Below are 25,469 nucleotides of genomic sequence, written 5' to 3'. Positions count from 1 at the left end.
TCAAACTTAAGCATAATGAAATGGCGGCAGTTAGCCAGAGGTTGGTTGTTATTAATTTCTTATTCAGTGGCAGACTCCCACAAATTGCATTACTGTTTCTGCAGCAGTTATCTTTTGTTCCTTCTTGCTCATGTTTGAAATGGGAGACTTTTTTATTTAGAGTATCTCAAAGATATGTCTTTTTGAGTCATTGTACTTGAAGCAGTGTAGCAGAAAATGTCTCTTCTGATCTCTTTGGCTTTCTGGTGGTTTGCACTTCTCTTTTTGCATGTTGGGAGGGCTTGAGTGCATCAGTGTCTGTTCTTCATGCCACAGTTTCATAATCCATCTAAACTGATCTCTTCAGGGATTCAACCTGCACTTGCTACCTCTTGCATATGGTCATCTTTAGGATTGGATTTATCAGACTACTTACATAGTAGATCAGAGAGATTCTTGGTTTTGCCTGCAAATGATGGTAGATAGCATGGTGCCTTTTTTCAGCTGATGCCATCTTTGATGCCCTGAGATAGCATGTTGTATCAGTGGTATAGAAATAGATTAGCATTTATCTTGTCAGCCTGATGAGCAAAAGCACTTGCTGTGGTTTCAGTGGGAATCATGACTACCTGGTTGGATTTATTATGGTATGAGCAGGACCATGGCATTGTTTATTTTTTTATTTTTCTAAGAACAGATCGAAGTGGTTTTTTTTTGTTTTGGGGTTTTTTTATAGTGCTATTTTGAAGGGCAGCCTCTGGGGAAAGGGTAGTCACTAAGGCTGACCTCAGGTCATTGAGGAAAATGAAGGCTCTGCTTGGGCAAGGGCACTCCTGGGCAAGGGCTGTTTGTAGGCTATATTAAGTTGAACACAAAGTCTCATTCTTTTGTGCACTTCTCAGAATGGGAACCCTCCATGATATAAGGGTGGTAGGAGGCTTTTTAGAGCTGCCAGAAACATGTGAAAGACACATCTCAAACTCGGGACTGGTTGGTAGTGCTGTCCTTCTCTGTGGGGTAAATAAAGCTGTTGATAAAAGAGGAGTGGTTCTTTCTCTGTCTTTTTCTTTGTTTTCTCCTTCTCACTGTTTAGTAACTCGGTGCCCTGTAATTTCCCCAGGCAGACAAGCCTGCTGTTTTGTATGCAAGTCACTCCTGAGTCCTCAACAGTGACTGTGATGCTTTTCCCTCACTCTTTGGTGCACTCATGACTTCTAATTACCAATTTTTTTCCAACAACAGAGGAGGGTTCCGTGGGCTCTTTGTTTGCCTTTCCTCTGAGGTCTCGGCTCTCTGATATAATTAATAACGATTTAGTAATTATGCAGGCGTCTGATTAAAAGTTCCATGACCTTGGTTGTTCCATGCCAATCAAGGGGCAAAGCTTTCAAGGTGAGAACTTTGCCACTTTCCTGAGATAAGGCAGCTCTGTCTTCCATTTCCAGGAAGGAGCTGCTTTATCTGGGGAAGCTGACTGTTCTGATCTGCAAAACGGCAGCTTGCAGTGTTGATGGAGAGGAACCTTGTTCAGTGTGGCAGACTCAGCTGAGTGTGTCAAACTCATTACTTCAGTATTACAAAGGTGCAGATGTTCTGGGGATGTTTTATGGAAACAGTTGGATTGGTACAGTGCTTTCGAGAGTGGCAAGCCGATCCGTTACTTGTTAAAGGTGGAGTGAAAAAACCTCTCACTGTCTATGGAAAGAACCAAATATTTTTTCAATGTTAGCTGGTCAAAGCTTCTCCTCTCAGTTGTACTGACATGACAATTGAGTATGAATTCTTGAAGTGAACATGTCCATCCATTGTACAAAGAAGGTGAGCTTTTTCTCTCTTTATTTGGAAACTGACTAAAGGCAGCTATAGTACTGTTGTGGCTGTAGAATACGTATTTCCTAGGCTGGGCAGAGGCAGCAGTGGTGAAAAGTACCTGTGGATTCAGCCTTCTCAAGGGAATGCAAGAGAGACACTTTTGCATTTGGAGACCTGGCAGAAAGAAGATAAGCAGCTTTCCTCCCCTTCCCGCTGGTTTGGGGAATCTGGGAAATAACCCATGAGACAAATCTCTGCCAAGCTGTCTTCTTTCCAAATGCTCTTAAACAAGCTGACTTGCTATCAAGTTTAACTGTGGCAAGGTATGTGGTGATGAGACACTTGGCAGAGTTAGTTACTTTGTAGAGAATAAGGGATGAGCAGGTGCAGAAAGCCAAGTAAACCATAGCTGAGACACAGTGCAGACCTGCTAGGAGCAGCCTTGAAGGGTAGGTCTGGTAACCCATGGCAGGCTAAGCCTCCCCTGTACCTTGCTAACAGTGCATGCACCTGTGTAATCTATAATCTCTAAGAAACAGCAGGGAGTAGCTCAGCATCCCTGTCTGTCATATTCCTAACCCTTGGGAGCAGGGACCCATCCAGCGTCTTCCACATTGAGAACAACAAAGTACCACATTCTGCAGAGGGAAAGCACTGACCTGGGCAGACTCTTGGCTGCTGAGCACTACAGGTTGATGTCTTTGGTCAGTACTATCAACAGTCCTGTCCTCCCAGAAAGTCCTGTCCTCTTGGTACTTTGAGGAGATCAAGAGGCTGCACGTACTTTCCAGGGTTATGTTTTGGAGTTATGGAAGTTTTAACCTTGTGTATGCTAACTGAATTCATATAATTAATCTGCTGTGGAAGCTGCAGTAAAGATCAGATTCATTGCCTGAAGCTACTGAGATTTTAATACACATCATTACTGCTTAAAACATAAATATTCTAACATAGCCAGTCTGACATAATAGCTATGTGAGTTTAACTCCTCGATTTCTAATAGAGGATTTTGATGTAGGTCACAGGAGGCAGAATGACCAATTTAGACACTCAACAGTAGACACTCATCTATTTGTTTAATTATTGCCAGCATTTTATGGGTGGGAGCTTGTGTTGGAATCATGTGCCATGGAATTCTTTGCAGGAATTTTGTTGTGATAAGTACTTCAGATAGGCGATGGTTTTAGCTTACAAGATCCCCCTGGTTAGCTGGGCTTGCTTATTTTCTGAGGAGATTTTTTTGTTGCCAGGAGATGTTAATAACTTCTGATATGTCAGGTCATTATTCAGAGTGTACACTTTAGTATAATAAATTTGTGGAAAATTGCATATTCAAGTTATATCATAGAGTGTTACAGCAGTAGAAAGAAATCAAATACTTGGGTCTGGGATGTTGTTACCAAGGTCCTGGTCTCCTCTGCCTGTGATCCATCCACAAGTTGTCCAGTATACAAAGTTTCTCATCCTTGTGTTTCTTTTTTTTCAGGTTGCAGGATTTCTGGGTTGATCTTCTTAAAAATCTTTGTTCAGTGTTCTTTGCTCGTCTGGAATAGTATTTTGCTAAACAGGCATATCCTCCTTGTTCCTCCCCAGTTGGATTCACATTAATTTAACATTAACTATTTCAAAAGGGCATTAATATTCAGCAAAGGCTTGACTAAAAGCCACACTTCTGAAAGCGGTAGTTGGAAAACCAAAGCACTGTGGAAATGCTGTTAAGTGTGGGGAGGAAGTCTGGTAGGTGTGTGATTAAGGAAGTGTCTGACTGGGCAGCAGAGCCTTAAGGGGTGTTTGGGACAGGAGCAGGGTTGAGGTGTGAGTAGTCCTGAAATGGAAAATACAAATGAAACCTTAATTATGAGGTACATTTGGGTGTTCCCCCCTCCTTGTTTTAAACTTGATACTCGGATTAGTCATAGTGATTGATAGTGGAAATGGGTGACTGAACATATCTGTAAGAAGGTACTTGATTTAGGAGGTCTGTGGAATGTATTATTAAATGTTCATGGAAACTTGCAAGGAAGGGTCTTGCTGCAAGCTGTACTGTGATATTTGTTGTTCACTGTGGCTCTGGGGATGCAGCTTGGACACTGCATCATAGCTGTTCCTCTGCTGGCTGTAAGGGCTTGATCTTACTAGAACTGTCAGGGGCACTGCATTTGTGATGGGTCACCATTTAGGTGAGTTTATGCCAGGAGGCTGTCTGTAGCACAACGAATTAATTTTTCCCCATTTAATTTGAGAGTAATACCCCTCTTGTTAAGCAGCAAGTCACCTCATGGTACTTGAAGCCATCCCAGAGGTCACTTGAGAGAGGATGCTAGGTCTGGTTTTAGTTTCAGATGCCTCTCTTGAGGGGCACCTGAGGGAACATCCATTTGCTGCCAGGAAGATAAAGGAGAAATGGTCAGGTAAAGGAGTGGATGGTCCTGCAGATGTGAGGACATAGAGCGTAGTGCCAGACTCTTCAGTGGTGCCCAGTGACAGGACAAGGAGCAATGGCCATAAACTAAAACACAAGAAACTTCACCTCAACATGAGGAACAACTTCGTCATGTTGAGGGTGGCAGAGCTCTGGAACAGGCTTTCTGGAAAGGTTGTGAAGCATCACTCTCTGGAGACATTCAAAATCTGCCTGGATGTGTTCCTGTGTAACCTGCCTTGGCAGGGGGGTTGCACTTGATTATCTCCAGAGGTCACTTCCAATGCAGTGATTCTATGAAGACATTCTGCCTTCAGGTACTGGTTATTCTTGTAGAGGCATGTCCAATTAATGCGGATTTTTTGAAGTGTAGCGCACACTTTGCAAGAAACTGTTCATTTGTTTTAGCCCTCATGGTCCTCTGGAAGCTAAATTTGAAAGCTCGTAAAGATGTAGCTTGAGGGAGATTCCCAAACTATTGGGAAGACTTTAGAAAGAGACATATGAGGGTCAGACCACTATGCCTGGAAGGCTGGTGACAGATGGCAGTAGCAAGTATCGTGTGTCCTCAAAAAGAGGTGAAGTGATAGTGACTGTTTTGCAGGAGTCCAGTTTGCAGCTCTTTCTGGATGCTGCTAAGTTTAAAAACCTAACTTAAAACCTAAGTTTAAAATCTTGCAGCACATGGAGTGGGGCAGCAGGTGGGAAGGGGCACAGATAGAACTGTCACAGCTTGAAATGAAATGGGAGTAGCAGGACAGACGAGGCTGAATGGTATTACTTCATTAAAAGATTATTCCTTCAAAATGAAACAAACATGGAGAATTAGCCAGGCAGGATTCTTGCCCATCTCAAAGTGCTGAAAATCTGTCTTTTGGACCTCCAATTAAACATGTCTTTTTAAAGAGATTAAATGTGTCTTTGGAAGGAGAGAAACAGAATGCTAAATTTGATTCTGCAAATGAGATGCCTTATGGCATTGTCATTAAATGTAGTGATGGTTACTTAAGCTCTTGCTCTAACCCTGGTAACAACAGCTCTTCCGCATCAGTTTCTTTCACTAACAGTTGAATCCCATTCCCCCACAAGGAGGGTGATCAGTCTGTTCTGCCTTAAGTGATTGAAAGGCAGGCTTGAACTTGATAAGAGCGCTGTAGCCTTCTGTACACCAACAAGACATTCAGAATTGTTTAAAATGAGCAATTTAAAGGAAATATTGAAGTTGTTCAGCTTGAATATCCACTTTCAAGCAGACTTGAACTTTTTGTATGTAATAGAAGCTATGCAAATAGTGGTACATCTTAATGAATAACTCGAAGGCTCAGTGCTGGCATTAATGCAAAGTGTTTCTTAAAGCACGAGGTAAGTTTGTATTAGCTACAGAAAACATTGTGTGGGAAGGAAGGGTTCTTAATGCTTGATTCTACATCTGAAAAGAAAATGATGGAATATTGTGTCCAGGATGCTGAAATAGCCATCCAGGAGCACAAAAGAAATACAAGCCCTAACCATATCCTCAGTCACTAAAAAGAAAATGCGTTGTATAGAATCATAGAATGGTTTGGGTTGGAAGGGACCTTAAAGATCATCTAGCTCCAACCCCCTGCCACGGGCAGGGCTGCCTTTCGCTAGACAGCTTATGTCAAGTGCACCACACAGCTTGGTGTTGTTGGCAAACCTGCTGAGGACACACTTGATCCCACAGCTCAGGTGCAACCATGCCAAACCGCTGACGTATCAATTTGCTCTATTTAGTAAAAAAGTGAAGTAAAATACAGAAGTTGCAGGATGAGTGTTCTTCTGCTTCTGGTATTGGTCTCAAAGTGGCTTATCAAAAGGAGGCAGGCAACAATTTCAAACTTCATGTTGCTCTTCAAAGGATTCTTTCTGTTCTTACAGGGCCCTTCATGGTAGTGGAATATCTAGTGGAAATGTGGGCCAGTTTGATCAAAACAGATGGCAAAAGGAAACGCAAACAGTAGGGAGAAACTGAGGTAACTTTGTTACATATGGTTTGTTGTTTTATTTTAGTTTGTGGGGGTTTTAACCCTGTCAGGGTTGTCTCTTGTTTGTATTGTGTGCCTTGTTGGAGAAAATTCAGTATTGTGTAGCAGCTTTCAAGGTCTTGTGAGCTAATTCTCTCCCTGGTCCTTAAAGACAGGACAAGACAGACTCCCTGTGAAAGCATGTAAGACATTGGAAAGTAGGAGGATGTGCACCTACCTAGTGCAGTTTGGTACCTAGAAAAATACCCAGTAGAATATGCACTGCAGCTTGACCATCCTGAGGCCTGAATCTGTTCCTTCCTCTCTGGCAACTCTCATCCTACTTCTGCAATGCTGGGGAGATCTGCTCCATCCTCAAAAAGAGGATTTGCTGCTCCTCCAAGGGTGAAGAAGTGATATGAAAAGAGAAGAGAGGGAAGCAGGCTTGCTGTTGCAGTAAAGCAAACTTTTCTTTGAAGGTATTTGGTTATTTTCTTTAGTCATGGGCATGGGGAAATCCCACCTTAGCGTCTAGAGGATTGATTATGGCAGTGCAAATAATTTGTAACAGGGATGTGGCTGGAGAGAGGTGTCACAGAAGAGTCTGTGATAAATGTTAGCACACTTAATAAAAACAAGTTCTTGATATGATAGGAACTTCTTGCTGTGTAGACTCTCTTCATGCAGCAGAACTTTGAAAATCATTAATCAAAAAAACATTTGGTCCAGTCACATGCACTCCAAAGTGTCTTTCCAATTTAAATTTTTCTTTGCTTTTTGTCCATATTTGTATGTGTCTGTAGGCTAAAATCAATTTACTACCATCTATAGACTCTCTATGGCTCAGCAAAGCTTTTCTAAAATGTTTATAGAGAGCTATGATTTTTAACACAAGAGATGCCACATGTAGCAGCTACCATTATTTATTATTCAAAGGCCATGTTCCGAAACACATTTATCTGTTTCAAAACCATCTATGGAAATAAAGTTTGTAGCACCAAGAGGTAAATGAAACAAATGTTAGACCTGTTTGTGGAGATGAAAAGTAATTATATTGATAAACATTCCCTTCTTTCACCAATGATTATTTTAAAGCACAGTCAATTTGAGGACAGAGCAGTAACTAAGTTGAAGGATGGATCACTTTGTATACCTCCAGATGGTATAAATTGGTGTAAACTTTTATGTGCTATCTTATAACAAAAAGTACAGAGGTGTAATTACCCCTGCTTTTACTTCTCTGTGAAGTGGAAGCCCAAGAGGACCTCTTGCCATTGACAAGATGTATCTTTTTGCTTACTGAACTGTTTCTGGATTGAAAAGGTAGTATGCATTATACAATTGCAGGGAAATAACCTTCTTTGAAGCTGAGTGCTGCAGTGTCTCAATTTATTGATGTTTGTGGAGGTTTATTGACTCCAGAAATAATAAATTCTCCTGGAGACCCATGCTAGGGTACATGAAAAACAATGAGGTGGTTGGTGACAGCCAGCTTAACTTCATTAAGGGCAAATCGTGCCTGACCAATTGGCCTTCTATGATGGGGCTGCAGAGCTGATGGATGGGGACAGAGGAATTGAAGTCATCTACCTGGGCTTGTGCAAAGCATTTGACACTGTCTTGCATGACATCCTTGTCTGTAAATTGAAGAGACATCAGTTTGAGGGATGGACCACCTGGTGGTGTTCAAGACCAGCTTGGACAGAGCCTTGGGTGACATGGTTTAGTGTGAGGTGTCCCTGCCCATGGCAGGGGGGTTGGAACTAGATGATCTTAAGGTCCTTCCGACCCAAACTGTTCTGTGATGCTGTGATCAATGCTTGGAGTATGGCGAGGGGCTGAGCACTGGGCTGGGGCATCATGGAGAGGGAGAGTCACATCACACCTGTGACTGACTTGTGCCATGAGGCCTTATGGCTGCAGCCCTTTAGCATGGGAGTGTTAAGTATGCTTCCCTAATGTCTTTCCACAGTTGTGCCCTGAGAAGGTTCTCAAGGAGAAATGCAGCTGGGTAAACTTTCTTTCCTTGAAGTGCTCTTGATGTCTGTGGGTTGAAGGATCCATATCCACTTGATGGGAGATGCAGTGGCTGGGATTTTCTGTAGCAATAATTCATGTCTATAAGCTACAAGGGCAGAAGGTGGCTGTTAATTAACAGAGATTTGGAAAAGATTAACTTCCCCATCTAGAGAGTCATTGCCTCCCCTCCCCAGCCCTTTACCCCACGTGGCTGTAGCTATTACTCTAGAAATATCCAAGGAGAAGCAGATCGTAATAACAAGTCATTATGTGCCTCACAGCAAAAAAATGTTACCTTTTTTCTAGTTTCTTAGACCACAGGTTTGGCAATATTTTCAGATTTTCCCACTCCCACTCTTCTTGACACAGTTACTGTGTCGTTCTTTTCTTATACAAAGTGATAGCTCTACCTTCTCAACCAGCTTTAGATGCTGGACTCTCACATGTGTTGGAGTCATTTTCTGTTCCTAGGGATGAATTTTATCCATGCAGTCAGCCCTGGAGGAAGAGATGCAAATAAGTCACTTTGTTTTACAGGCATGACTTCCATCAGGGGTCTAATTTGGAGAAAACTGTCTGGAAAATAATACTGAGTGGCTTGAAATGTCTATTGCAAGCTTCCTCCTCTATAAGTGGGAGTGTGCACAGCAAGGAAAGAGTTGCAGGGGGGAACACCAGTGCCAAAGGTCTGTTCCTCACACTTGACTGGCAGATTAAATTCTTTTTCCATGGTCCTTCTGACTAGCCATGGTGCTGTCACTGGGCTTTTCCAAATGTGGGAGGTTAGAGATTAGGTGTAAATGGAGCTGACAGTTAAGACAGAGCAGTGGTTTTGAAGACAGCAGATCTATTTGCAGACACAAATGAAGGAGTTCTTGCTTTTGTTTCATCTAAATCCTCCAGACAATGATTTTATTGAGGGAATCCACCATGCAGTGCTGTTAGGGAGAGGATGAGATAACAATTATTTTTGGAGCCAGGAATGAAGGATTTGGATGGTAGAGAGCTAAAGAGAACCCCCAGATGGTAATTTAGTATCTTCTGAGTTGGATTCCTTTCTTAATTTATCTAAGAATATGATCCTTTTTCTGGATTAATATACATTTTTAAATGCAAATGTCTGGGTTTATTTTACTTCTAGGAGTTTCATTTTAGATCTACCATCAAAGATGAATGAGAAGACATGCTTGATTGGCCTAAGAGGTATTAAAAGACAGTGCTTGTAGAAGAGGAGGTAAAGCTGTTGCACCTCTCTTCTGTGGTAGTGAAGGAGGGATAAGCTTTCTGATTATATGTGAAATATACATAACATGCCAGTCATTCCAGTAGCTCAGCACCAAGAAATGAGAAAGGTTATGGTCTCCACGAGATAGTTCTCTCTGTCACTTTAGCCCCATGAGTAGTTTTCATAGAATCATTGAATGGTCAGTGTTGAAAGGGACCTTAAAGCTCATCTAGTTCCAACCCATGCTATGGGCAGGGACACCTTCTACTAGACCAGTTTGCTCTAAGCCCTGTCCAGCCTGACCTTGACCACTGCCAAGGAGAGGGGACATCTTTTCTTTTTTTCCTGTTGTTTTCACTTCAGCAATAATAGCTTTGGAAGTGGCATCCTGGATTTTGCTGATTCCAGAAGAAAATCAGATTTTGTGTTACTTTTGGAGGGAGGGACAGACAGACGGAGGGTGAGAAGCTCTTAACTCCTGTTGGGTTACTGAGCAACAGGCAGGGTTTTCTTTGTTCTTTCTAGCACATGGGTGATTTGGTGGGTTGGGGGTGCCAAAAATATGCCATTTATTACACTTCATGCTCTCTTTTAGCTGGGATGAGAAATATAGCTACTGCTTAAGGCATTTGTCCATGAGAACATTTATTGTGTGAGTATGTCACAGGGTGAGTGGTTAGGCTATTAAAATTTATGAGTTTACAGCCCTGGCAGTTTTGGGGTAGAGAAGAAAATAGGTTTGGAAAGTATACTATATGAATTTGTTCTGGTATTACTGAGAAGCTAGTATTTCCATTCGTAATGACTGCTTGTGAGTCACTATGTGGGCAAGATGAGTTTTAAAAGGACAGTGAGGAAAATTAAATCATGTGTCTAGAACTGCTCTGAAGGTGGTGTCTGATCACTGATCAGCTACAGACTGTGTCATTGAAATGACAGAGCAGCTGTCAGTCCAAACAGAGAGGCATCTGCTCTTTGATCCTGTTAGAAAAATCTCTGCCTGGGGCCCGAAGATTTTTGGGGAAAAGTAACTAGAAAACCCTCAAGAAAGCAAAGTGCTGTAATCACTCAGGAAAGGTTAGATGGATAACATGTCATAAAGAGTTACTCTCATTTGTTGAAGAAGCACTTATGCTCAAATTAGCTTGTTGATGGGCATATCATAGAAGGTGCGTTTTGAGATTTGAGTGTGACTGCAATTGATTGTGGGAAAATGAAGAAGTAACGCTAAACGACCTCTGTTTCTGAAGAGCAAATATTGTGAAATAAAAAGCTCCATTTGCAAAAAGTACAGAAAGAAATCTTTCCTTTAACAGAAAATGACCCGTTTTGAAAGAGAGTGTTCTGTCATGAGAAGTTTAAATTGGAAGTATGGGTGAGAATTAAGCAGATATAATTGAGAGCAAACCCAAATGACTTGGATAATCCAAGTCATCCTTCAAAAGCTAGTTAGATCATTTGCCGAGTATCTGACAGCACCCTCAAGAGGTCAAGGCAAAGAGACAGACTCGTACTGCGTGGTGAAAGTGAGAAAGGAACTAAGAGCTACAAAAAGAAGAGGTGAAATGCAGTTGCCTTTGAGGGTTTAACAGTTGATGAAGCAGACTGCTTTATGTAAGTTCCTTTTCTTGGTTAGGCTTTTCTTCTCCTGAATATGCAAGTCCATTTGTTTGTGCAGGACAGTGGTTTTTATAGAGACTGATTTTTAGTTGGAAACTGCTGTTTGAGTACTAGTTTGTAAATGATAGCTCTTAAGTATTTGTTACTGAAAAGGGGATAGGGTTCAACCTGTTGAGTGCAAGTCAAATTCTGTGTGATTGCCATCAGCTACTGGGAAGTGGGGAAAATTTAAGGTCAGTGCAAAAACCTTTACCTCCAAACTTGTGTCTTAAATGTGACGAGAGGGTGTATTTTGGATCCAGACAAAGAAGTGGTGTTGGGGAGGTTGGTCAGTGTTTTGCATCAGTGCTTGCTGGCTGTGGTTTATTCCAGACAGCACAGTGAGGTGGATTTGGTGATGGGGGGGCACTGAAAAGTGTACATGTACTTGCATAGGTGGTCTTAAATTCAGTAAAACTGAAAATTAAATAACTACTGAAATGTATGTGTTAAATCCTGTGAATTAGGGCAAAAATTGTTCCGATTAGTGAATGATGGACTGAAAATAAGGTCTGCTGGGACAGTACAGTGAATTTCCCCAGATTTCCTTTGTCACGGCAGACAAACAATTCTACTCTTGGTTTCACAAGCAACCGAGACTTAATTAACACTTAGAAATTGCTTTGAGAACTTTGGGTGAAAAGCTATAAAGTTATAATGATATTTGATTAAATGCAAAGAAAAGCAGTGCTTTTCTTGGAGAATGATTAGAGTTTGAACTTCTGTCACAAGGAATCATTTTCCACTCTGGAGGCAGCCGTGTTTTTATCAGCATTCTATTCTTGGTGCCAATGGCTTGTTTCTGTGGTGGAGATAAAGAGGCTAGGAGTAGCATTTGTGCTGTGCCATGTTGGTATGAAAAGCCTCCATCCCAGTGAATGAGCAGGAGCCCACCTTACCTGGTGCGTTCAGCTTTACATGTAGTAGAACCTTTAGGGATGTTCGCTAAATCAGTTTTTATCACACATGCACAACTACATGCTACTTTGGTCAAGAAAATGGATTTAAAACCGTTTGGAAGGTATGGGAGAATGCTAGGAATAAAGGGGAACTTCCTGATTTTCTGCTGTAAACCAGGCTGTCTTCTTGTTCTGCAGTGGTGAGTTGATGTGGACTGCCTTGCCAGTAGGGAGGAAGGCGCTGCAAATGTCATTCTTCTTTCCCACATTATCTGAGTTATGTAGCAAGGCATCTTTGGCTCAAGTGAGGCACAGGCTAAAAGGGCTGAGGAGGCTGCTTGTCAGTGCTAGTTTTCTGCTGTTGCTACCTTCAGGTGAAGTTCGGAAGAAACATCAGTTTTTGCTGGTGGCTTACACATTTCTCTTGCTACCCCACCTGGGAAAAGGCACAAATCAGGTATTTAAATCCAGACTGATGTCTCTCCCCTGACTACTGCTGATAAGAAATGCAGAATGTAACGTTGATTAAGAGTGGGTCGTATAACAGAAGTGCTGGGAAGTGTGCTGGGAAGGAGTTTCTTCTACACTCAGTGATCCAGAGGAATCTGAGACCTTTTTGAAGGTGTTTGCTCTACCTACCCTCAGATACAATTCACCACTGGGTCCCCTGGGCATTTCTTCATTGTTTATGTTTTCTGTGACTTTGTGTGGTAAGACACATTTTCTGCTCAAAGGGCACAGGGAGGAAGATATTTGGCTATTCTAAGAAAGGAGCTTTGATGGGAGAAATTAAAACCTAATGTTTGTGTACATAATTGAAAGATTGAACTTCAGTGAGTAAATACTTGTGAGAATTTTGCAAAGGATGAGTGAAGACTATATAGATAATAAAACAGTTAAAACTATTCTACTGAAAGTGGTAAAGTTACTAGTAATAGTACCAGTTACTGCAACACCTGTCCTGTGAAGATGGGCTGAGAGAGTTGGAATTGTTTACCCTGGAGATGAAGAGGCTCTGGCAAGACATTAACTGCAACCTTCCAGTGTTAATAGGAGGCTTATAAGAAAGATTGGGACAAGCATCTTACATCCTGTTGCAATAAAACAAGAGGTAATGGTTCTAAACTAAAAAAGGGTAGGGTTAAACTAGAAATAGGGAATTAAAATATAGGGTGGTAACACTGGAACAGGTTGCCCAGAGAGATGGTAGATGCTCTATCCCTAGGAACATTCAAGGTAAGGTTGAACAGGTCTCTGAGCAATCTGATGAAGTTGAACTAGATGATCTTTAAAGATCCCTTCCAACCCAAACTGTTATATGCTTCTATACTTACAGCACGTGCTGCCTACTATCTCAAGACTATGCCTGTGGCTGCTGCTGTGGGAAGCAGTTCCATTGTGGTGGTCAGTATCTGCTCCCATACTACCAGTGGAGGAACTCAAAAAGGTCACTTATGAAACTCCAGCAGTACTGATAGAAGAACCATTTTTTTCCATTACTTCTTTTAGAGCATCTTTCCCAAGAGTTGTCGCCATGATGGTAGAACCTGTTGAGTTTATATATCTTAACACTATTCATGGAGAAGTAGCTTGACCAAAAGTAGCCTGTATAGTTTAAATAGAAGATGTAATTGTGTCATTTATTTGCAAACATGGACATTCTACTTGGTATAGACAGACTTCGTGATATATGTCTGTTAAAAATGGAAAGTGTGTCCACTTTCAGATCAGTTGGAGGCAAGTAAAAAGGTTAGAAGGAAGGTTAAAGAAGAACTTGTTTATGACCTTTTATGAAAAAGAAATAAAAGCTGCTTTTCTGGGAAGGTGAAGAAGCTGCAGGGGAAGAAGGAGGAGAGTGCTGTGATGGTAGGTCAAAATTCCAAGTTTCCAGTTTTGCATGAACTCAATTCAGAGTCGCAGGATCACGTTGTGAAATGGGAGATTAAAAATCAAAATGAAGTTATTGTTCTGTGAGAACATGATGACCTGGGGAGAGTGATGTATGCCACATCCTGCTGAGGATACCTGGCACCCTTCATCACCCTCCAATCTGCAAAGCCTTTCGGCATCACAGGAGCGGGGCAATATATGAATGCTGAAACACCTGCAAATCAGGCTCGAGGAGCAATCAGAGTGTGATAAACATTAATTAGTATAATACCCAAACCCTTAATGGAGGAAGGAACGTTGATTACACTGTCTCACTTGGGATTTCTTTCTGCCAGAGATGGTGTATGATGACAGTTTCTGATTACACTTACTCAGACGTGAAGTAAGACTTTAAAACCTGCTTAAATACAGAGAGAGAAGAGCAGAAAGCAAACAAGCTGATCTTTGAGTGGTTCAATGTATTCGGCTCTTTATAAAAGCTTTTTATCAAACTTTTGAGGTGAATTGGCTTTTTGAACTGGCTCTGAATGCTTCCCTGGATTGCTGTAAACCATAAATGTCTCGGCAGCCTTTCCTTTGCTCTCTCCATCTTGATCCTGCAGTGCTGCCAGCGCTGGGGCAGAGGTACGGTGTGGGAGTGGGGAGAGTGGGGCTTGGGCTTCTCACGGACCCTTTCTGACTGTGCCAGTCATTGCTGCATGAGCTCTGTGCTGGCCCACCACAGTGCATAGAAACATTTGTTGTGGTCAGGCAGTTTGTAAAGGAGACTCTAGTGCCTCATAAAACATCCTTTGTTGGCCAGCGAGAAACCCCTTCAATATTATAGCCTAGCTGTCTAGGGCTGCTTCAGCATAGTGGATTGTGCATCAAAACCCCGAGTTATGGGTACCAGGGGCAATGCATTGATGTTTCCCCACCACTTCAGCAGCCGAAGGAGCCATAAAAGCCCATGGCCTTTTTTTCAAGAAGATTCTTGGGCAAATTAATACTTGGAAAAGCTTGACACTTTCTTCTTCTCTGCAGCATGCAAGTGGAAGAGAGCAGTGATGTGCCTCTGGGTCCCAGGAGAGAAGCAGGTGAGGTTGGATTAGGTGAACTCTAGAGGTCCCTTCCAACCCTAATGATTTTGTCATTCTGTGAAGGGGCTCAATAACCTGAGAAGAAAGGTGAATGTTTAGCTCCCTCAGCACTATCTGCTGCTGTTCCTTTCATCATAGGATGATGTCTCCCCTCCCCTGGGAGGTAGTCTCTCCTCACCTCATCAGTGGTTCTCTCACTTCTGGAAACCCACTGAAACTTGTCCTAGAGGCAGTGGTATTATGCTGCTTTGGGTGCTGGTGCTGTGAAAGGGTGAATGGCAGCCAGCACTGTTATCATCCCTTGTTACGCTGCTCCAGCCCTAGCTACTTGGAGAGTCTTGGGATGTAATAAAATGCAAGAACCATAAATTCTGTCGCTTCTAATTCATGCCTTCTGCAGTAAGGGAGGAATTTAATAAAAGCCCACTTTGTGGGGGAAGGAATTAAAAAAGAAAGAGGCAGCTTGACTTTTAGGCAAAAAGCCAAGATTTTACAGAGCAAATTTATCATAGGTACCCCAAAGCTCAGAACAGCAATGCCAAGCCAGCCCCCTGCTATCTCTCAGGGCTGGAGCTTGGGCTGGGGAGGAGACCAGGAGCCTGATCTGCTGTGATGTGTACAGTCCTCACTTAAGAGAAAAGTCATTTAATACTTCAGCTGCCTTATCCTCCTGTGCAACTTCATTTCTCATTCTGCTCTGTAATGTTCTTTCTCCTTGGTTGGTCACTTGCTTTTGTACTTCAGACATGAAATTGAAGTTCTTGGATATTCTGGAGAGGTTTGTTCCCAGCCTCTGCTGCCTCACCTTTCTCATTCACCTTGGTGTGGAGTTTGCCTCTCCTCTCTCCCACTTCCCAAGTTTTGTCATCCCTGTCACTTTTGGGTGATGTGTATGCTCAGCATAAACCACAAAGGGTCTCCTGCTGCTGTGATGCTTCCTCCCAGCTGAATTCTCGCTCAGGCACCTTTCTGGGAATCTGTTAGCCTGTCTTTAAACCTGCTGATTTTAAACTTCATTCTCATGCTGTCTGATCCCTAGCAAATAGAGATGGTAAAAAGCGATCTTTGATTTTATGCCTTTAAAATTCTTTTTTGGCATTGTGGAGCGCTAGGAGACCCTCATAGAAACACAGTAACATTGCCAGTGCTGACAGCTGTCCAGTGTCCTGATGTCAGATTCCTAATGCCTCAAATATTTTTCCTATCAGATTAAGACAACAGTAGTTTTTCCTCCATGATCAGCCACAGATGCAGCAGAGGAGGTCTTTCAGTAGCCACCCAAATGTGAGGGGTCAGAGGAGTTAAAATAATGGGAAGTGATCTGCTCCATGGCTGCAGATGGCACATCTGCATTTAGAGGATATGGGACGAGAGAGGAAGGCGATGAGGTGGGAGTAAACATGCTGTGGGTGTTGGAAAGAGCTGCCTCTAAAATGGAGAGGAGTTTAAGACAGCAGGATGGGAGCTTTAGGAGAAAGGAATAACAAAATCAGATGTGGGGGTGATGCATAGGGGGCTTTTCTGCAAAAAAAGATTTCAGAGGGAAAAAGAAAGCTTGAATCCAAGCAGCTGAAAGAATAACTTTAATATCTGCTTAGATCAAAAGTTTCTATGGATTGAGAGATAATCCACTAGATAATCTGCCACATACTACTTCCCCAAGGAAAAGCATTGGGAAGGGAAGGTTAGTTTGGCGCAGTGCCCCGGATGTAAAGGCAGGTGATTTTATCTTCCTTTCTTCCACAGGCCGCCTTTCCACTCATCTCAAAGCATGTGTCCTGCCCAAAGGGAGGGGCTCTTGCTGTATGCCTGGTGCTTCTCTGCCACTCCAGAGTCATACTGTATCGCTGAAGAGGTTTCTCAAGCAGAAAGGAGTACAGAGAGCAAAATCACACAGCACTGGCTGACAGTATAGGCACATAGGTTCAGATGCTGATGGTGGTTTTGGCTGTCTGAGTGCAGGGTTGTGAGGGGCACTAATGGGCCACTTTATTAACACTTACCTTCTCTGTCTTGATTGCAATTGCCTTTCAAACAAACACCACTCAGTAACACACTCCTTAAAAGAAGTTTGAGGTCTGATTGCCAGCTTGCTTCAAACACTTTGCCTCTGAAATCTTTGGCAACAGCCCTCTCCATCCATTCCTGTTTCCTTTCTTTACAAACAGTGGTTGACTTCTTTGAGTAAGTTTAGTTTCCACAGCAGTAGAAATACTAGTTGCTGGAAGACACTTGAACATGATGGGGTTTTCCCCCCATGTATTTTTTCAAAATCAATATGGTACATTATCTCTTTTAACTAACACGTGCACCTGTATCTTGAACTGCACATGCATAACAGCCGTGCACATGTGGCAGAATTTGGATTAGTTGGATTGAGGGGGTTTAATAATTTTTTTAATTGTTATCTTCCTCAGCAGCAAATAAATTCTGTAGACTGGTTTGTGTTACTTCTGTGTTACGGGCCTGCATTTGTACCACCTCAGGTGAAGGGGTTTTGGCAGATCTCCTAAAGTCAGTGGGATTTGGCCTGTCAAATCCCAGACTCAGTCACAGGAGAAAGTACAGGGTGCCTCAGAGAAGAGCTGTCGTGGTTTGAAACTCCTGAACTAGCATTGGACAACTTCCCCAGCTTCGGCTGGGAACTTCTTCACAGCTAGCAAAGGAGTGAGTGTGGTAGAGGAGAAGGTTGATACGTAGTAGTGAAGCACTGGGGATAATGTGGGTCACGAAAGGGAGCAAGGGAAGCGTTTGGCTACCTCACTTGACATGCATGGAGTGGAAGGTAGGGGAACAGTTGCTGGTTTTCAGGTCTGAGTTTGCATAACTATTTGCTTAACACTTCTTTCTGGGAGAGAAACACGTGCTTGTCAGCCCTGAGAACTGTGTCTGGGAATCAGCAGCGTACTGGGTAAAAGGCATTTGATACCTTGCATTTACCTGGAGCTTCAGGAAGGTGTTGTTGAGCTCTTCTAGCAGAGAGGTCTACTCATGGGTGAGAGGGAAAATTGCAGCATTGATTTGAGTGAGAGCAGCCAAGCAGAAATAAATGACTGGGTTTTTTTTTTTTCAGCTTTGAAGGAAGTAAAAATAGTCAGATGTCCCCAGGAGCAGGCTGGAAATAGTGTAAATCAATACAACTGTGAAACATCTAGAAAAGAGGTGAACTGTGAGGTGGGAAAATGTACTGGGGAGGGCAGTTATGGAAGATGTAGGTCCTTCAGAGACATATCACAGTTTAACAAAATGAGGCAACAAGACAGCCCTATGACACATGAAATTTGCTGCACACAAGTGCTAGGGAATGCATGCTGAAAGGAACAACAGAAACTACTCTGAGAGCCTATCAAGTGTGTATGTGATGTGGACTTACACCACTGAGACAGAGGGAGGGTGGGGGAAGGAAACCATGAACAGATTTGTACTTCTTGTTGGTACAAAATACAAGCTGTTAGGCTGTGTTTAAAATAAAAGGATGGGGAAATGGGGAGTAATTCTGAGGGGAATCTCATGAGGTTCAGTTTTACTCATCTCCCACTCCAAAAAGAATAAAGTAGAAACATGCTGTGTGCTTCCCTGCCATATGCATAAGGAAGGATTTTCATGTCACCAGGAAGAGGGAAAAATGGCTGTAAACAGACAGAAACACTTAAAAGTGTTCAGAGAAAGAAGTGGGGTTCTTTCAGAACAATACAAATTGAAAAGGCTGCTTGTACTTGTGTTTTTTTTCACTACCTACAGTAGGGGAGCTTTTGTGGAGTCTATTTCTATACCGTAATAGAGAATGTGCTGCACAGAGTGAAAATGCTTGAAAAGATGGATTTGGTACAGTTTGAAAATGGGAATTGTGGATCATTGCTGGTAGTGAATTTGTTACTAAAAGTAATTATACAGATAGTGGGAGCTCTCTACTCAAAAGCAAAGAGGAACTTCTGGTAAAATCTAAATACAATAGTTTGAATTTTACAGATCCAATGGAACTCATTGCTATAAAACATTGCTGAAGTGGAGTTCTGTCTCTCCTCATGGGTTGTATAGCCATAAAAACGTTCTTTGCTGACTTTGTTAGAGGGGTGAAGATTCGGAACAGCTTTCAGATTTTGATCTTTGGAGAACCTGCTGGTTATGCATGGGGAAGGAAGGTATCTTCTGAGAAGGTGGCTCCATAGTTCCATGTAGCTGATGCCTCCTAGCCTCTGGTTGACCCTATGTGACAGTTCTTGCAGAGTGGTAGCGACTGTGCCTTGAGCACAGCCAGGACAGCTTCCTTTGAGGGGGAAAGTGAGTGAGCAGATATGGGGTACTTAGTTGCTGGCTGGGATTAAACCACAAAACAAGAAAACTTATGGGTTAAGAACAATTCAATAATTGAAGTAAAATATTATAATAATAATGGTAATAATTATTATTTGTAATGAACAGGGAAATTTTTTAAAAGATAAATAAAATCCACAAAGACAACTGATGCAAGTGAAAAAAATTGCTCACCACTGACCTATGCCCAGCCAGTCCCTGAGGAGTGGCCCCTGGCCAACTTTCCCCCAGTTTATATGCTAAGCATGATGCCATATGGTCTTGGATGTCCCTGTGGTCAGTTGTCTGTGTCCCCTCCCAACCTCTTGTGCACCCCCAGCCTGCTCACTGGTGAGGTGGTGTGAGAAGCAGAAAAGGCCTTGACTCTGTGTAAGCACTGCTCAGCAGTAACTAAAACATCCCTGGGTTATCGATGCTGCTTCCAGCACAAGTCCAGCATAGCCCCATGTGAACTACTATGAAGAGAATTACCCTAGCCAAAACCAGCACATCTAGTTTAGCAGAAATTTTGCAGGTCAGCATGCTTTATTACTCCAAATGAGGACCTGATGTTGTTTAACTGATGTGGAAACCATGCCACAAAGCTGTGAAGCTTTGGAAGAATGAAACAAGTTGTTCAAGAAACTGCTGGTGTAGTAGAGGTCCCAAAAAGCCTTGTGTGTCCTGAACTCTGCCCATTAGCATGTGTTGCCTTTCATTTTATTAAAAGTCATTTTAATTAAAAATACGTTGGCAGTTAATAACTGGCTGTGGCTTTCTTGTCATCATACCTGCAGAGGGCTTGTGACACTCTGGTGTGTCAGAAAAGCTGCTGTTCTCCATCTTTCTGTGCTGTGCCTCAAGCAGCTGCAGGAGCGTTGTGCTGTGAGTCATGGACTAGACCTGCCTTGCTGTCAGAGTACATAAAGCTCTCAGTGGGAGCAAGACAAGCATAGCTCAACCAGCACTGTTTTGCCTTATGAAACAACCCAGTCCACCGAGATTCACATCCTTTCCTGAGGGTCTGGCTGCTGCCAGAGAGTCTCCAGCTTTGGCTTCTTCATGTTAAGAAAGGTGCTTTCCTCCTAGGATCTCCCAGCGGGTGGAGGCCAGCCGGGCACAGCTTCAGGCAATCGGGGAGAGGGTCACACTCGCCCAAGCGAAGATTGAAAAGATAAAGGGCAGCAAGAAGGCTATTAAGGTAGTGACTTCAGTTGAGTCTGCATGGTCTCCCTTCTTCCTTCCACCTTTCCTCTTTACTCCTGATGTAAGCTATGAAGAAGAATAGGTTGCCACTCATCTCTCCCTGCCTCGCTGCTGAGCAGGGTTGTGATGAGAATCCCTTTCCTGACTTGGCCAATTTATGATTTCTAGACCTATGAGCCTCACAACTCTAGGCCTTAGGAGGCTTATATAGGTTGCTGCCCCTGCTGCTTCCTGAGAAAGGGCATATGCTTAACTAAGCCAAACATCCTCACACTTCAGGCTTATAGACACTTTGTTTGAATGAAAGCTGCTGTTACAAAGCCTCCTCTTAGTGCATCTTAATCCTGTTGAGCCATGTAAAACTGCTGAAAATCCTTTGGTCCCTATTTTTCTTACATTTTATGTAATATTTCTAACTCCCTAGTGGAAGCCTTTCTGACTTCCTAGTACTTAGAGAGAGAAGCTCTGGCACTTCCAGTTTTAGAAGTGACAGCCCATGCATGTTTGGGTCCAAGGCTGTCCATTCCCACTGGCAGCATAGATTCTGTGCTTGCCCCCCTCCTGGAATCATAGAATGGTTTGGGTTGGAAGGGACCTTAAACATTATTTAATTCCAACCCCACTGCCACGGGCAGGGGTTGCTCCAAGCCCCGTCCAGCCTGGCCTTGAACACTGCCAGGGATGGGGCAGCCACAACTTCTCTGGGCAACTTGTGCCAGCACCTCACCACCCTCACAGTGAAGAACTTCTTCCTAATATCTAATCTAAACCTCCTTTTTGTCAGCTTAAAGCCATTCCCCCTTGTTCTGTCACTACTTGCCCCATAAAATCCCTGTCCTAATTTCTTGTAGCTCCCCTTAGGTACTGGAAGCTGCTCTAAGGTCTCCCCAGAGTCCTTCTCCAGGCTGAACAAGCCCAACTCTTAGCCTGTCTTCATAGAAGAGGTGCTCCACCCTCTCCTAAGTATTGCTGTATTATAGGGCTGCCTAGTTGTTGAGGTTTTTCAGTCCCTCCTTGTTCCTCCACAGGTGTTTTCCAGTGCCAAGTATCCAGCTCCTGAACGGCTGCAGCAATACAGTTCAATATTTGCTGGTGCAGAAGACCCAGCTAAACAGAAATGGCCAAGACACAAGATTCAGAGCAAACACCGAATGCTGGATGAGAAAGCTCTGCAGGTAAGGAGGAGGAGAATAGACCTTGAGATGAACAAGCAAAGAGAAGCTGGGAAGCTGCTAGTCTCTTTGAAGAAGTAGACCAGGGCTTTTGGATGTAGGCTGGGACCAGAACATCTTTCTAGTTCAGCCTGTTGATGGGTATGTCTGAAGTCAGGCTGGGAAGCTTGTAGAGCTGCCAGTTGGAGAGGGCCGTGTCAGTACAAGACCTTGGCTGGGTGGTTGAGTGCACTGTGTGGATGTCAACTGCCAACTCTCTGGAGCAGTTCTATGTCCTGAAATGCTACTGTGTCCTGTAGCAGTGCTGGTGGGTGCTGCTGGCTGGGCTTAGGGCTTCAGATATCCATAGCGAGGTGACTGGAATCAGGGTCATAATTGCTTGAAAAGTAGTTTTTGAAGGCTCCAATACAAGTGGTGGTGTGAAGGGAAAGGTAAAAGTGCTTGGGAGTGTGTCAGGAGAAAGGGGAGTCAGAGCGTTTTCTGTCCTAGGAAGGCATTGTGATTGGGTATTGTCCCTCCCTGGTTTTACATGTTGAGGAGGAAGATCGTTTTGCTTATTTACCTCTTTCATTTGTGCTTTGCTTCTCCTTTGCCTTGTATTCAGCTATTGTAGGTTGCAAGCCTGTCAGTACCCAGCACAGCTGGGGCTTCCAGGTGTGCATATAGAACTGATGTACGTAGCTGGTGGTGTTGAAGGAGTTCCTGAAGTAGCACCGCTCTGCCTGACTGGCAGAGGAGCTTCTTAAGGAGGTCTTAGAAGTTTTGGGTTTGGCAAGAAATGCTGCCAAAGGATTTTCCAGCAATTTGGGTCAAATCCCTGGGGTGGAAGGAGAGAAGGAAGAGTTGCTGTTCTTAAAGTTGAAAAGTTGCTGTGTACGCGCTGTGCCAGGAGTAGCAGATGTGCTCTTCTTGCAGGTTAGGGATCAACCTGACAACTTCCCTACTCTCCATCCCTAGAGAGACTTCCTTCCTCATCCTTGTGTGCCTCAGCCCAAAAATAAAGCTGCCACTGAATAATTTATCATGCTAAACTTTGCTGAGTGTTAACGGAGCTGAGACCTTGCACGGTGAGGTGGTTATGAATATTTCAGCCAGGCCACGAAGCAGGGTTGCTGGCCAAATGGACAGCTGGCAAACTTGAGCAAGGTTCATGCTTCCTTCGAGCACAATGGGCAGAGCTGTGTGTGGGACCTGCTGCTGCACAGCCAGAGGATGCTGGTTGCAGTTGTACTGTCTCGCTGGTGGCCCCATCCCATCAGAGCATGATGGGGCAGCAACGGTAGGCAGTGAGTGGGCAAGGGTGATGCTTTCCCACCCTGAAGGGCTGGTGGCAGTATACAGCCACTCACACAGAGAGGGGATTGGGAGAGGGCATCAGCTGGTAAAAAACAGTGTCCTGCAAAGAGCAAATGGTGTGCCCATTCAACTGGCCTGCTGGCTCCAGTAGGCCCTGCATGACCCTCCCCACAGCACCCCATGTCACCTCTTCCCTGTTCCAGGTGGTCTCTGTACATTGCCATGTTCCGCCCTTCATGACCAGGGCTGCTTCAGCAGAGGAACTGTTGCAGGCCCCTAGGGATGTTTGTATTTGTTCCTCCCTTCCTGTGTCCCATTTCTTCATCTTCCTCTGGGGCTGTTGATATTTCTCTGGCTTTGCTGACCCTACCTCATGCAGTGGTCTTGTTACTTTTGCCAAGCTCATACACCTGTGGGGTGAGGGAACACTGCTGGCTGTCAGACGATGAATGTGCTCCTGTGCCAGGAGCATCTGGCACAGCAGTGGGGCTTGGAGCAGCCAAGCTCTGACCACATTCAAGAGGGACAGGCCCTTCTTGGCCATAGTTGAGCACAGAGCCTGACTTATCTTGCAGTAATGAAATGTGACAGAGGGAAGTCTAATGTTTGCATTTGTGCCTTCCTCAATTATTTAGGGCTTTCAGCAGAGGCTTGCTGCCTGTTTTCACTTCTAATGAGGGCCTCTTTGCTGGGAGCAGTTGCAGTGGCCTTTGCTAACTTCACTCGCACATGCTTCACCAGGAAAGCAAGTTCTGCTTTTGTCAGTTTGAGGGTAAGTGGTGGCAGCCTGTGCTCAGCGTTTAGGGTTTGTGCTCTGGGGGTAACCAGCTGCGTTGGAAATGTGTGTGGTTCTGCAGTGTATTTAAAAATGCTTCCCCTGTGGGAAATTCTCCTTTCCCACTTTGCATCCCAATCAAGAGAAAGCTCAGCTGTTGAGAGGCGCTGTTTAGGCTGGTAGGACAAGCACTGATGGATAAGAGTGCCAGAAACAAGGTCCTTGTGGTAAGCCTGGAAGGCCATTTGCTTTGCACATTGCTGTGGTAGCAGCCAGGCAGAGTTCAGCAGTGAGTTGGGGCTGGCACTGGTTGCTGCCTTTGCAGTAGGAGCTGTGTCTGGGTGCTGTCCTTAGCAGGCTGGTAAACAGGGTGGGAGACATGTGCCTGGGCTTGGGAAGAAGTCCAAACAAAAGCTGCAGTCCACTGCTGGAGCAGTCTTTCTGGGCTTCAAAACTGTCAGTAACTTGGTGTGTCTGTGAATTCTGCCTCTCTCCGAGTCCACCATGGGCATGGGGAGGCTAAACCAGGCGTTTGGCACTTGCCCATCTTCAAGTGCTTTTTGAGCTAGCTTCAGCACTCCCTTGGCACTGAGGGAATGGAGTTTCTGGTGTATCATACCAGTTCCCTTTGTAATAGTACATGCTGAATTAAACTTAAGCACCAGGATCTTTGTATATATTTTAACTGTAGGGTCTTAGGAAGAAAAAGGCCTGGAAATGCAGCATCCTTAGGGATGTGATCCTGCCAGGTGCCAAACCCTAGCATTCCGTTGCCCCCCATGCCTTCAGTATGCCAGTGCTGCCGAACCTTTGTCTTAAGGCTTTAATGTCCCTATAAGAAAACTGATGTTTTAAATGGCATGTTAACTTGTGGACTTGACAGTTGTACGACATGACAATATGTAGCTGTTATAAATTTCAAACCATATCTAGGTAGTTGACTAAGACCAGCACTTTGGTGTCATTTAAGTTAAAAGGATTATGAAGAGCCTCACATTTCTGAGTAATACTCGTGTTTAGTGCTTTTATAACTGCCTTAGATGAGACTTATAATAAGTAAATTTAGGTAATGGTTGGTTTCTCACTATGGCCTTAAAGCGACTCACATACTTCCAGTGCTAACTGAAATCTACAAAGAGAGAATTAAAAAAATACAAATATGACTTGGGGGCTCAGTGTGTGTGAGCAGTTCTAGCAACAACGTCAGCACTCCCTCATGCTTAAAAAATTCAACATTGGCAAATGAATATTAATGCTTCAAAAGAACCTTTATTTTTGAACCTCTGCTTCTACAGCTTCTAAATAAGAGTTTGTTTATTTTTGCCTCCTTGCCTCTGTAAAAATTCAGGATGTTTGTTTCAGTGTGTTTTTCACACATTTGAATGTGTTCTTCGGGGGCCAGGGAATGGATTCAATCAAAACCTCCCAGTTTTTTTCCTATAGCGTTTTATAGGCTCAGAGCATCATACAAACTCTTAGCTGATTAACTGAGCTGTGACTAAGCCATTTCCCAGGATTTCTGGCTACCAAATTCAAGACTGAAATTTCAATCATCAGGAACTGCTCATGTTGCTGAAATGTGGTCTTGAAACTGAACCCATGGTGATCTCCATTTCCCCTATACAAGTATAAGAAGGGAAGAAGGACTCGGAGGATGGGATAAAGCAGGGATGCTAGAAGTAGTGAGGCAGTAGGATGCTGTGGAAGGTATTTGGAGTGGTCATTTTCTGGTGACAGAAGAAAACCAGAAGAGTGTGG

The 25,469-nt window shown here is 43.6% G+C and overlaps 1 protein-coding gene across 4 annotated transcripts in view; it reads left to right on the top strand.

The window, feature by feature from the left end:
- WASHC1 (WASH complex subunit 1) overlaps positions 1 to 25,469 on the top strand; it is a 44,003-nt gene that overhangs the window by 12,483 nt on the left and 6,051 nt on the right. For all 4 annotated transcript variants that reach the window (XM_062616568.1, XM_062616570.1, XM_062616571.1 and 1 more), the window contains 2 exons: positions 20,352 to 20,463; positions 21,497 to 21,643. In XM_062616568.1, the coding sequence (XP_062472552.1) occupies positions 20,352 to 20,463; positions 21,497 to 21,643 (259 nt within the window). The remainder of the gene's footprint in view (positions 1 to 20,351; positions 20,464 to 21,496; positions 21,644 to 25,469) is intronic.

This window comes from Pezoporus occidentalis, unplaced genomic scaffold (genome assembly GCF_034315485.1).
Source record: "Pezoporus occidentalis ecotype Australia unplaced genomic scaffold, CSIRO_AGI_Poc_V1 ctg19, whole genome shotgun sequence".
Classification (NCBI taxonomy): domain Eukaryota; kingdom Metazoa; phylum Chordata; class Aves; order Psittaciformes; family Psittacidae; genus Pezoporus; species Pezoporus occidentalis.
Note: the sequence above shows the minus strand (reverse complement) of the source record. Positions and strands in the feature narration are given on the sequence as shown.